Source organism: Crocodylus porosus, unplaced genomic scaffold (genome assembly GCF_001723895.1).
Source record: "Crocodylus porosus isolate Cpor-Errol unplaced genomic scaffold, CroPor_comp1, whole genome shotgun sequence".
Lineage (NCBI taxonomy): Eukaryota > Metazoa > Chordata > Crocodylia > Crocodylidae > Crocodylus > Crocodylus porosus.
Genome location: NW_017728918.1, coordinates 33434622 through 33448350, shown reverse-complemented (window position 1 = coordinate 33448350; position 13729 = coordinate 33434622). Strand labels below are relative to the sequence as shown.

Sequence of the window (13729 nt, the reverse complement as noted above, 5' to 3'; positions counted from 1 at the left end):
TCTGATGTAGTTTTGGAGAACCCCTGGGCTTGCAGAGAGAGGAGGGTACTGCATTTTTTTAAATATGCTTTTTTGTTTCAGAAAGATTTCTGAATTCCCTATTTTCGTTCCAGAAGTTAATATCATAATGCTTTTATGCTTTTTATCTGCTTTGATTCTTTTATGTGTTTTACTCTGTTTCATAGCAAGATGTAACCAGTCTTTTCTGTGCCTTGGGTGGCAGCGACAGATGGGGTAGTAACAGTGGCTGTGCTGCTGGCAAATGCAGCTAGGATAGCAGCAGAACTACTGCTATTTTTGCACACCCATCCCCTACAAGCATCAGGCCCTGCCTGGCTGGTCAGCAACCCCCTTCATTACTCTACTGGTTTTCATAGTGCACCAGATAATCTAATGTTGAAAGGTCACCTAAACAAAATTCAGAACTAGATCCAAAAGTTATGGTTTGATTCCATATTTATTATCAACAGCATACTTCTAATAATGTGTGTTTTCTTTCTTGGTACTACAATATTAATTTTTTTAATCCCCACTTTTTAATGCTGAGGAGATAGCATTTAACTTGCAAACAAATATCTGATGCTATAGTTATATCCCATCTGATTCTCCTTCTTGGAATGTATGACACACATTCAACTATTTACATTGTTAGGTCCTTAATTTGTGTTTTTCTCTGAAGGAATAACATCTTTTTTATTTGATGATGTCATATTTTAATAACTTCAGAGGAGCATGAAGAATTTCAGACTTACAGATCCAATATCTGAATGCCTTTTCAATTATAAAAACACATACACTTCAAAGAGATAAATCAAAGCCTTTGCAAGAGTTACATATAATGTATAGAATGGGATAATTTGCATTTATGCAAAATGAAGGGTTCAACACATTTCTGGAGAATATTCGAAACTTCTTCACATTCTGAGGATACATATGCCACTATCGCCAAAGTCAAACCACAGTATTATGAGTCAAAATGGTATTGCCTAAAAATAATGTTTATATTCATTTTTTAAACTTTCTTTTTCCACCATATCTGTGTGTGGTTATGAGAAAGAGACTGAGACTGTGTGATTGTTACCAACCTTTCCAGGTGATTTTCACAATCCCTGCAGGAATTCTCACAGGAACATGCAATTGTTATGAAATTAAAAAGATTGTATAAAATAGAATAATAGAATTTTCTGTTCTATAAAATAATTGAATCACAGAGTTGGAAGGACCTCTAGGGTCCTCTTGTCCCACTCCCTGTACAGGGAGAATGCCACTTCAAGTTACCACTTCCGAATACTTATTCCGCCTACTCTTAAAAGCATCTGGTGAAGAGGTTCCCTAGCTTCCCTGGGCAGTTGTGGAACTGCCTAGTTGTTAGAACTGCTAAATTGTTCTAACAGTAATGTGACCACCAGGCCTTGAACGTCTGGTCACGTGCGGCCTTGGTCTGAGCGGCCAGTGGTGTGAGCCCCGCAGTCTCCAGTAAACCATCAAGTAGGTGTTTGTTCCCCAAGTGGCCTCCCCCAATCTCTCCTGCCATGTCTTTGAATTTTCCCCAATGGTGGGGTGACTACTCATGGTTCCTCTGTGGCATGAGATCTATCTGGCGGTCACCTGAAGGGCTCCACCTCCCCTCCACCCTGACCTTATGCCACCTTGATGGGTCACCAGGTCTTCCTGGCCACACTCCCACTCTCGTTGAGTTGCAGCAGCCTTGCTATCCCCCCTCCTGTCCAGGGCACAGGCTCCTGAGGTGGATTCACTTAATCAGCCTAGGGTTACTTGCAGCTGGTAATCCTCAGCCTCAAAATCTATTCTATTCAAGGTATGATTCCTGGCTAGTGTTTTAAACACAAAGGTGAAGCCTATAAGAGCTCTGTGGCGGCTACCTCAGCCATGTCGCCTACCCCTACCTCTCAACCCCTCCAAATGGGGAAACACAAAGGAAAACACAGAATAGCAATCTACTCTGTTGTGAGAAATCAGTGCGGCCCCTATGTCAGGGTGCTGGGTGCCTTACTCCCTAAAACTCTCCAGGGTATTACCCCTACATGAGACCAGGTACCCATGGCCCCTCGCTCAGGTCATTTCTTCTGTTTTATCTGGCGCTTCCCAGGATATGGTCCCACTCCTCTTCTCTCTTTTTCCTCTCTTTTCTCTCTCTTCACTATTCAGGTGCCTTGTAGCCCCTCTGTTTATGCCCGATTGCTCCTCACACCCAGGAGCAGCACCCTGTCTCTTCACAGCACTTCATGCTGCTCCTGCTTGAAGCCTCTCTAAGGGGAAGTTTCCTCCACCTCCCAAATGTCCCCGATGTTCCCGCCTGTTAGGGTGTCGATCGGCACATCCCCCTCTCTGCTCCCTCCACTATTACTGCCTCTGCCGGCTGTAGGGGCTCCCTCTGGCTTGTCCTTCGCTCTGACAAGCTGTTCCTCACCACTGCCATTGTGGCCGGTACCAGAAGCCTCCTCTGGCTCTGTCTGCCCAGATGGGCTGTCTTCTTGCCTCCCTGAAGGACCCTTGCGAGACACTCCGTGGTGGTGCCCTCCTTGGGTCTGCTCCCTCTCTCCCTCTGTCTTTCCCAGTGGTTTGTTTTATTCCCACCAGCCGGTGATTGCCAGTGACATCACTGGCTGTCCTCTACTATATGAAGATGCAGCTGATGAGCCGCGTGGGTTTCTTTCCTCGCTCCAGCTGCACGGTGGTTCCTGCTGCAGATAAGGAGTTTCTTTGGTTTATTTTTATGTTTATTTTATTTTCTTCATGGGACTTTCGTCCCCCGGGTTCCCCCTTTTTGGTTCAGCGTCCTTTCTCCTGCTGTCTCCCAGGACAAGTAAGAAAGATTTTCCTGATCTAATCAAATCTTCTTTGCTTTGTATCCTACCATCTACAGCATGGAAAGTTGTTCTCCTTCCTCTTTAGAGAATCCCATGAGGTAGTTAAAACTGTTATCATGTCCCCACAAACCTTAATCTCCTTTTTTCTGCATGCTAAAGATGCCTAGTTCTGTAAGCCTTTCATGGCTGAGGGACTGGAGTTTCCAGCTTCTCTATCACTTCTAATATAGCAGTCAGTTAATCCTACGCCCACTTCTTCCCTTTGTTCCTCAGTATATCTGTGCTCTGGGTATGATTCACTCTGCTCTCCCACATATAGAAGCTTGGTAGCTCTTTCTACATTGGAGGAAATAGCTCCAAGGATCCCACCCTTCTACCCCATGCTAGGTCTTGCAGGAAGGGAGAGAAGGAGCCATCAGGAAGCAAATGGACCACCAAAGGAGAAAAGGAGTGTAGCCACCTCTATTGACTCAGCAATTTCTTTTCCCTGTGAAAATCATGTCAGGGGCTCCCTCCCATGACCAAAATCTCTTCTTGGATCCTGAAAGTGGATGAGAAAAGGAGAAAGGGGGATGCAAGGAAGGTGATTATCCAGAAAGGAAGTCCCTGCAACAGCTGAAATTTGCATGAAAGCTGGATTGGATCTTCTTGCTTTATGCTGAAACTTAGGCCAGCAGTAGCTAAAATCATGACTCATGTTTGATCACTGATGATTATGGAATTCGCTGGTGACCTGTAGCTATTTTGGTGTAGAGTAGCTTCTGTTCCTATGTGTGATGTGATTCTGGCTGCCAAGACCAAAGATCATCCTCTGGCTCTGAGGACGGGATACTGAGTAGGTCCATTCAGGGAGGTATCAGATCCAGCACCAGGATCTATTTCCTTTTGTGTTAGAATTATTAACATAAACAGCAAACTACAATAAGAGTAAAGTTGTTAAATATGTTATCTCTGTGTCTTAAAAAGAAAAACAAATGAGCAACAGAATTTGAAAGTGTAGCTCTGTTCTCAGTTTAAGTCAGTTCACCTTAGTGATGTGGGATGTGTATTTATCAAGGGTAACACAACTCATGTAAACAAATGTTGTCAAATTATAGGCTGTGAAATGTTTGTATAAAGTAGATGGTGAATACTAATGAATAATTAATATGCTAGCAGATATCAGGATCAATTACTAGCTATAGGTAAGGAGATAAAATGGTCATATTTTTTAGATAATGGCAATGAATAATTTGACCAGACCTAAAATGTGCTGTATCTAGACAAAATTGCACAAATAGTCACTGTACTGTCTTTCCTAAAATTACCCATTTTTTTCTTCTTAGAATAGTAATTATATTGCTGCTCTAATGCAGATAAAGTCAGACCAATGTTGATATTTGAAATCGCTATAACAGTACTCTGTGACAACAAAGTAAACTTGTTGGGTTAACACTTTTTTCCCCAGATCTTTTACCAGCTGATCTGCTCAGGAAAATTGCCAATATGTCTGGATGCCTACCTTACATGCTGCCACCAAAATGTCCAAATAATTGCTTAGCCAATAAATACCGATTCATTACTGGTGCTTGCAACAACAGGTAAGAAAAACAGATTTTTGAAAGACACACTTCTCTTTCCATTACTGAGAAAGTTGTGTCTTCTATGCAAAAATACGTTTTACCCAACTTTATCTTATATTTAGGAAAACGGTAGTAAAAGACCTACAAAAGATCTGCATGTGAAGGGAAAGAAAATTGTATCTTGAATTTTTTCAGATCCTACCTGTACTTTAAAGCCTTAGTACAATTTATTGAATGCAGTGGACTGTGATGTTAAAATGTTTGTAAGTCTCAGCTTTGTTTGGCTGAAATTTCTGGAATATACTTATACACATAGCACTACAAAGATAGTGTGGATGAAAGGAGAGGTAGATGGTTATTTTTAAATAAACTGCCTTTCAAATATAGTATAGAAATATAAGTCTGCACAGTATGGCTGATCTACATTGAAAAGGTTTCTGTCCCATGAGTTCAGTAAAGAAAATGCTGCCTGGCTCCCTAGAATCATCAGCTTTAAAAGACCATGAGGTGCAGTATGTCTGGATATGACCAAACACTGGTAACTCAGGAGGCTTGATTAATTGGGGTTAAGCTAAGCAGGGTTATATTATAATTGTAATAGTTCTATGAAAGCATAAATGACATATTACCGCTAGCTGTGAGGGTTTCCAGAGCCTAAACTCGTATATGAGATATATCTGAGAATTCTTATTTGCTAATTTCTGGGCATGCTACAGTAGGACTTTAAAATTGACTTTTCTTCTTGTCAAAGTTTTTTATTTATAGCATCTTCCTCCCTAAAAAGTTTACTAACAAGACTTGTTTCTTTATTGATGAGGCCATTAGAAAAATTATATCTGTGATTATATTGCAGCTCTCATGATTCACATGCTGATGTGAGGTTTCCCATTCCCTGACTCAGAAATGATAAAAATTTATTAATGTTGCTCCTCATGCAACTTAGTCTACATGAGCACTGAATAACATCATGTCATGGCATCACATCATTTTTTCTAACAGCAGTAAGCAAACTTTGGTGGCTTACTACCAATGATAAGAGTTACAGAGATTTTCCAAAGTGCTAATGCAAGTTATCAAGCCAAAGCATTCAAGTTTCATGACAGAAGCATTAAAGTGCATAAAATCATAGAAAATTAGGGTTGGAAGTGACCTCAGCAGATGCACCCAGTTGCATGCATGTTCTTAGTCTTACGTTGAAGTTCAGTTTGAGCAGGGACTGTAACACAATGATTTTATCAGAGAGACTAAATCACCTTCCTGAAGATGATTTGTAATGTGGCAACACTGACTGATCTCATAACAGAAGTAATTGATTGAATAAAACCAGGGAGTTCACCAAGGTCCATTCATGGTTTGTTTGAAATATACAGGTGGCACAAAATTAAAAACAATTCCGGTGACTACCTAGAATATAAACAAAACCCACTAGATTTAATTGGAAATCCAAATGTGGGTGGTTCTGACCGATCCATTCATGCATGTTTCATTTATATATATATCTATATCTCACTTATATAAGCTATATATCTTTGAGTCCAAAGGCTAGGGTGCTGGGCACCTGCCCTGGGTCTCTGCTACCTAGCCCCTCCCCCCTCACCCACAGCCCCTCACTCTGGGCCTGAAGACACAAAATATTGCAAATAGTTTTCCACTGGTAAGCAAATTTTTTTATTGTTGGTGTTTGTGGGGTGGTGGTAGAGGGGTTTTGTTGATTGAGGTGGGAAGGGGAAGAAATGAGGGTGGGTGTTGTGAGGGTAATAGAGTTTTTTGTTTCACCCACATGCATGTTCTGAGAGTGGTGCTGGGGGTGGGCAGGGAGAATGGGGGGTGTGGGGAGTGGGGCAGGTGGTCTAGGAGTGCAGGGAGTGGGGGTCAACCAGGGTCTCCTGCAGCTGGGGTTCTGGCCTCTGCTGGTGGGTGTGCAGCTGTCCTGGGACCTGGGTGGGGTGACCATGGCCAGCAGGAGTATGGGGCACTGGTCATTGCTCGCAGGATTGGAGCAGTGGGGCACTGACCATTGCTGGCAGAGGCCACAGGGGCACATGGCAGGGCTAGAGGGACTTGATACTAATGGTAGTGCCAAGTTCTTGCACATGTAGACACCAGCCAAAAATAACTTAATGCACATTATCCTAATGCACAGTAAATTTAGTCACACTTACTTGTGTGTATGGACATACCCTGCAGGTACTAAATTTAATGCACATTAGGAAAAACACATTAATGCATGTGTGGACGTACCCTCATATTGGAGGTACTAAATTTAGTGTGCATTAGTAAAAGCACATTAACGCACACATAGGTGTGCCCACTAAAAGCTTCCATATACCTATAGAATTATTTAGCGTCTGAATTAGAGATTCATGTTGTGGTTAGGTCTTTCTAGTTTGTGACACATTTTCCTGTCTTTTACTTTTTACAGACATTTGCACTGTATAATCATTGTAAAAAACAACCATTCTGGTAGACAGTTTATACTAACTGCCTACAACATTTACAATATGTTGTACAGCCTTGTAAATAATTTGGCTGGGCCATCAACTAGTGTAAGTTAATATGGCTCAACTAACCTACATATATTGATAGGTAGCAACTGAGTAGCTGGCTCATTAAATTACAACATTAAGAACCTTCAAAGATTTCAAATCATGTATCTGTATTATCACTATATATATTGTTTATTAATTCTATTTTTTCCATTCAAAATGCTTCAGATCTAATCATCTTAACTCCCTATTAGTAGAATGCAATTTTTATCAGTCAGTAACAAGAATATTATGTTATATGTTAAAGTTAAGCAGCTATTCTATGCTGATATCATCTGGAAGAGGAATCAAGTTATGACAAACTTTAAATAATCAAAATGTTTTGCTTGTAGCTATCTCTTCAATTAATGTATTTGCAATATTTATGCATTTTGCGAACAGTACTCTTGGATTATGGAATATATAATCTGGAACATTAATATTAAATTTTCCTTTGAGTGAAGGCCCTAAAACAAAGCTAAAATATAATATAATACTATGTAGGTTTGTGTGGTAAAAGTATTTTAACTGGATGGGGTTGGAGAGGATTTTAAATGGAAAGGATATGTTTTGTAATGGAAAGGAATGAAAGGAAAGACCTGTCCAAACAACTCCTTTGTTTTATCTTGGGAACCACCAAAATGGTGTATATACAGGAATACTTTTAATTATGTAGGAAAATGAAAGAGATCTGAAGATAAACTAATTAATTATGTAGGGGCAGGGAAAGGTAGCTTTTCAGTTTACACTTCATGAAGCAGATCATTAATTGGTATAATCAAGTGTAGTCTTATTAACCAGTTCAACCCTATCTGAAGTTTGACTTCTGCTATGTGGCTTAAAGCAAGCCAGATGACCATAGACTGGGTCCTGTCAATGTCTGTATTATATTATTCTTGCTCTTGCATCCTCATTGCCATTTTCTCATGTGCCTTTTATGCTGTCAGTCAGCTCCATTAACAAAAAATAAACTTGCAGCTATTTCTCACAGCTTTCTTTGTATCTCTTTCTATGTTTTGCTATGTATGTCCCTGTTATCTCAGAAAATTATAATGCACAGAGGAATCCTCCAGTAATTTTTATATAGTCATACCACATTCATTCAAATATTCTCTCCTGAAAATACTGATACCAAAACTAGGCTGGCATGTTAAAAAAAACATTTGAAAAACAAAAATCTGGGCATTAACCTCCATTTAAGAATTTTGGGTTCCTTCCAAGGCCCCCCAAAAATCTTTAAAAATGTTACAAAAGTAAAAAATATCCAGTGCATACATCAGAGAATCTTGTATTTATATGTGATTACACTGTAGAGTTGTGTATAAAAGCAACCCTGTTATTTCAGCTGCCAGAATTAATGCAAAACTTCACTGATTTGGGTGAGAATTCTACATGGACAATATAATTGAGATTTATTTCTGAATCTCTACTGTTTGACCATCAATTATTTCATAATATAGACTCAAGGTTTCAGTTTTGGAATAGTGGATACCACTAAAAATAAGGACAAGTAGGGCACCTGAATGAAACCTGCAGAGCAAGCATTTTCAATCAGAACCAAGTGTACAGTATTTGTTAAACAGACTTGATACACTGTTTAAGATAACACAAAGGATTTTTACTACAGTAATATTCTAGTGAGCAGCTAAGCAATTAGGAGAATAATCACTGGTTAAGCAGTTAAATTAACATTTTATTATTTTAATTGAGTGAAATAGTGCTACATTATGTGCAATATTTTATGCAATTTCAATACGGACAAATCAACTGTAACTAATTCGAATGCTTTATTAAGGCATACTTCAACCTTCAAGTGTGAATTATTGAAGTTAATTAAGTGTATTACTGTCCCATATAGCCTTGCAAATTGAGCCATTTCGGTGTGCTCAAGTTCAATGAAGTATTAATAAACTAATTGTTCCCTGTTTGGTGTCCCCCTGGACCTATAAATGTATGTGTACCACCTGGAAGGTGCACTTACTGTCTATGAATAGGGTGACCATATGTCCCAGTTTGGCTGGGGCAGTAACAGATTTTGTAAGCTGCATCAGCATCCCAGCTGTTTGGTGGAAATTGAAGTCCAGATTGGCGCCACCCCACTTGTATGTGTCCAGCCCAGCTTCTCCTGAGCAGGCTGGAGGTGGAGGGAGAAGCTCAGCTGAGCATCACTCCTCCTGCCTGGGGGAGGGATCAGGCAGGGCATGGTAGGGCAAGCCAGGGGAGGGAGCCAAGGCCAGGGCTTGGGCACCTGCATGGGGCAAGCCAGGATGGCAGAATGGGGTGAGGTGGGACAGCGCAGAGGCCTGTGGAAAGGCTCCGTCACCTATGTGCAGAGTCTGGGCCGAGCTAGAAGTGGTCCCTGTGCAGCATCTCCTGGGCTCCACTGGCTTGTGCTGTGTGGCTACATGGTGCCTCCCACACCACTGCCAGCTGCCTTGTGCCCTGCCTCTGTGGCCACTCCTGAGGTCCATGCTGCATGTGGCAGCCCCAGTTGGCTGTTGGTCGTGGTTCAGGAAGTTGTACCATGTAGCCAAGCAGTACAACCTGGTGGAGCCTCAGGGGTGCTCCACAGGGGCTGTTACCTTCTGGGTCCAGCCTCTGCATTTGGGGGATGGAGCATGTGCATGTACCCCATTCATGAATGATGATACAGATGTAAAGGCTTTAAACAAACAGTGCCCCCGTAGATTTCAAAAGGTTGCAATCTTAATTAAAAATGTTAGTTCCAGTCTTAAAAATACTTGTATTTACTTCAGTAATTAAAAACTACTGAGTCATTATTTTGGGCCAAGTTCACTTTGGTGTACATCAAGTCTTGTATCCAGGGACATTTCAGTCATTCATCAACTAAATAATCCCTTACTGGGAAATGCACTCACGTAAGTAAATATTTTAAACTTGAAAAATATTTTCTAATCTTTTCTTTTTTTTTTTCCTCAGGGAACACCCTAGATGGGGAGCATCAAACACAGCTCTTGCTAGATGGCTCCCTCCAATTTATGAAGATGGAATCAGTCAGCCGAAAGGATGGAATCCCAGCATGTTGTACAATGGATTTGAGCTACCACCGGTTAGGAGACTAATTAGCAAATAATTTGAAACAGCTCTTGGCTTCATTTGTGCCTAGCACTCTAGAGTTTATTTTATATCAGTGAAATCCAGCCACAAAATCTATGTTAATTTTTTAATTGGTTTGTTTTACTTATTTTTTCAGTGATTTAAACACTGAAGCCTTTACTTTTCTTTCAATCTGTGCAGAGGAATGAGTTGTTTGAGACTGACTAAGGATCTGGGTCATTATTAGGTACTTAATTAGTACCTGAATTTTAGGCAGGATTTCACAGTTCAGAAGGAAGACAAAGTCCAGGGAATGAAAACTAATATATGTGCATTACAGCAATTCATTCAACACTTCAACATTTTAAGTATCATAATACCTTAGTGGAAGTACCTACAAGAACCATTTTGATTTGATCCAAGGTGATCAAGGTATCAGTATGGCTTCCCTCCTGACCCTGAGACAACTACTGATTTTTTTTAAAATGGCACAACAAGGCCCAGCAATCAAGCCAAGTATATAGCTCAGGTTCAGTTCTGAATAGGTCAATACAGACTACTGTACCTCCCGACAGTGCTTCTCAAGTTCTTTCATGACAGAGCTTGAGCTTGCACACAGAGGTGTGCCATTAGCCCAACATTAGTACAGCCAGTGACAGCAAGTGGATTAGGTTTATATTTTCAGTGATGAGGTGAAATTACCCATAGGCTTCCTCCATTCAAATGGCTTTAGCATATTTTTCAAGCCCTTCGGTGTCCAGCTAGTGACAACAGGATCAGAATTGAGAGGTTTGGAAGCTCCTAGTTTGAACTGGTATAAAGGCAGCAGTTACAAAGGCATCTATCACTTGAATGAGGCAGGAGTGCAATTTGGCAGCTGTAACTGTGACTGAGCATCCCTCTTTAGGATCCACTCTACTTATCCCACATGGGGAGGGAGCTAGACAAGGTGTCCTAAACTCAGCCTGCCTACTTTTTTTCCTAACTGGATAACTGTGTCCAGTGGGTTGACCTTTACCGTAGGTGAAATCAGTGAAAACACAATCAGTTTTGGGACCCGGAACATCAGGACCCTCATGGACAATCCTAACAGTGAATGCCCAGAGCACCACACTGAAACCATGGCTTGAGAATTCAGGTGACACAACATTGACATTACTACACTGAGTAAGACCCAACAAGTGGGAGATGGGCAGCTCAAAGAACAAAGAGGCAACTATACCTTCTGGAAGGTAAAGAGTAAGGAGAACACCAACTTCAATGAGTTGGATTTGCCATTAAGAATGAACTCATAAACCTACTCAATAAGTCCCCTGTTGAAATTAATGAGTGCCTAATGGCTCTCCATCCCAAACTGGCAGGGAGACAATAGCAAGGAGGAATTCTATGCCAACCTTGACCAACTTCTTTCTGACAATTCAGAGGGAGACAGGCTTACTCTGCTTGGAGATTTCAATGCCAGAGTCAGAAAAGACTCAAACCTTTGGAATGGAACCACTAGCAAGGAAGGAATGGTACAAGTTAACTCCAATAGCATCCCCCTCTTGATCAAATGAGCAGAATGTGGACTCACCATCACCAGCATCCTGTTCCACCAGAAAAACAGGTACAAGGCATCATGACAACAACCACAATCTAAGCACTGGCACTAGATTGGCTACCTCATTGTTTGTGCCTGGGATCGCAGAGATGTCTGCATCATTCAACTTATGCTAGGAGCTGACAATTTCTGGACCAATCACTGCCTCATCCACTCAGTTATGTCATTTAGACTGGCTCCCAAATTACAGCTGCAGCAGATGCAGCGCCAATGGAAGGTCAACATTGAAGCTCTCAGTGACCCAATCAAGTGAGACCTCTTCAACCTGTGCCTCAAAACTGGTGAATTCCAATAAACAACAATGGGAGAATGTTGGCAGCACTTGGGGTGCCTTCAAGTTCACCATCATTGGTGTCTCTGAACAGACACTTGGATTCTCTACCAGGAAACACAAAGACTGGTTTGATAAGAATGACTGGGAGATCCAAAAGTTGATATACTGTAAGTCCAAGGCCTTTTGTGCTTGGCAGAATGACACCAACTCCAAGTGAAAAGAACTGAATCACCAAAAAGCCAAGGCAGAGGTCTAAAGGAGGACCTGCAGTATGAATAATAGATGGTGGGAAGACAAAGCAGAGGAGCTTCAACATGTCACTGACATCGAAGATATGTACAGTTTCTTTAGTGTCACCAAAGCCATCTACTGTCTGAGACTCATGGGGCAACTACTTGAGACCTAAGGATGGAGGAGACCTGATTAAGGAAAAGGGAGTCATCAAGGCCCACTGAAAGGAGCATTTTTAAGACCTTATTAATTGAGACTCAGCTGTTGATGGGCGTGTTCTCCGTTCCATCCTTCAGTGCCCAGTCAGAGATGATCCTGTAAACCCTCCAGCCCCTCATGACATGAGAAAAGCTATCAAGCAGATAAAAGATGAGATGGCACTTGGAGCAGATGGAATCTCTGCTGAAATGTTCAAGTAGTGGGCTAAGGAGCTTATAGCACAACTCCACACCCTCATTTTAAGGATCTGGAATAATAACAAAATCCCAGATGACCTCAGGGATGCCATGCTTGTGACAATCTTCAAGAAAGGAGGCAAGTCTAATTGTGAAAATAACAAAGGGATGGCCTTGCTGTCCATCATGTAAAGATCATTGCAAGAATTCTCCTGAACCGTATTCTTCCACTTAATGAAGAGCTCCTCCCATGATCTCAAGGTGGGTTTAGGGCATCAAGAGGCACAACCACCATAATCTTCACTGCTCACTGGCTACAGGAAAAAAAGCTAGGGAAAACATAAACTTCTTTACATGATCTTTGACCTCATGAAAGCCTTGGCCCTGTCAACTGAGAAGTACTGTGAAGGATTTCAGATGACACCAAGGTGGGGGGAGTAGTAGATACACTGAAGGGTAGGACTAGGAGTCAGAATAACCGAGACAACTTGGAAGGCTGGACCAAAAGAAATCTCACTAATTTTCTATGATTCTGTGATCCTAAGATCCTTATGAAGTATGAATGCCCACTAACTTTCTTCACTTCATGATGGTATGTGAGCAGTACAGGCAACCCCCGCTTATCACCCTTAATTGGTTCCTGAAAAAAATGAGCATTAAGCAAAATGAGTAAGTGGAACTGAAAGCATTTGACAACCCAAAGTGGTGACCACAAGTGTTTTTAATGACCCAAGATAGTGACCATGAGCATTATAACAAAACTCGCTGAGCGCAAAGTGAAATCGGGTATCAATTTAAAATGAGCATTATAGCAAAGTAGTACTAAGTGAAACAGCTTTAAGCAGGGGTTGCCTGTAGTTCCCGTAATGGATCTATCACAAATCCTTTTGAGGTTAAAATAGGAGCTAAGAAAGGGTTCATCATCACTCCAACACTCTTCTTGGTATTCCTTACTGTGATGTTACATCTGAATACCAACAACCTTCCAGTCGATGTGGAGCTAAACTACTAATTGGATGGTAAGCTATTGAATCTCAGCCAATTCTGACCCAAAACCAAGACTACCCTAACCCCAATCATTGAACTTCAGTATGCTGATGATGCTGTAGTATGTGCTTACTCAAAAGCAGACCTTCAGGCAATAGTTGATGTCTTTACCAAGGTATACAAGAAAATGAGACTGACACTTAACATTCAGAAGACTAAGGTAATCCATTAACAAGCTTTTAATGAACAGTCCCCAGCTCCTGCAAT

The 13729-nt window shown here is 41.2% G+C and overlaps 1 protein-coding gene across 1 annotated transcript in view; it reads left to right on the top strand.

The window, feature by feature from the left end:
• Window positions 1–13729, top strand: part of TPO (thyroid peroxidase) — a gene marked incomplete at its 5' end in the record, with an annotated part of 109645 nt that overhangs the window by 21982 nt on the left and 73934 nt on the right. Inside the window, 2 exons of the mRNA XM_019538148.1 lie at window positions 4279–4411; window positions 9859–9988. Of these exons, the coding sequence (XP_019393693.1) occupies window positions 4279–4411; window positions 9859–9988 (263 nt within the window). The remainder of the gene's footprint in view (window positions 1–4278; window positions 4412–9858; window positions 9989–13729) is intronic.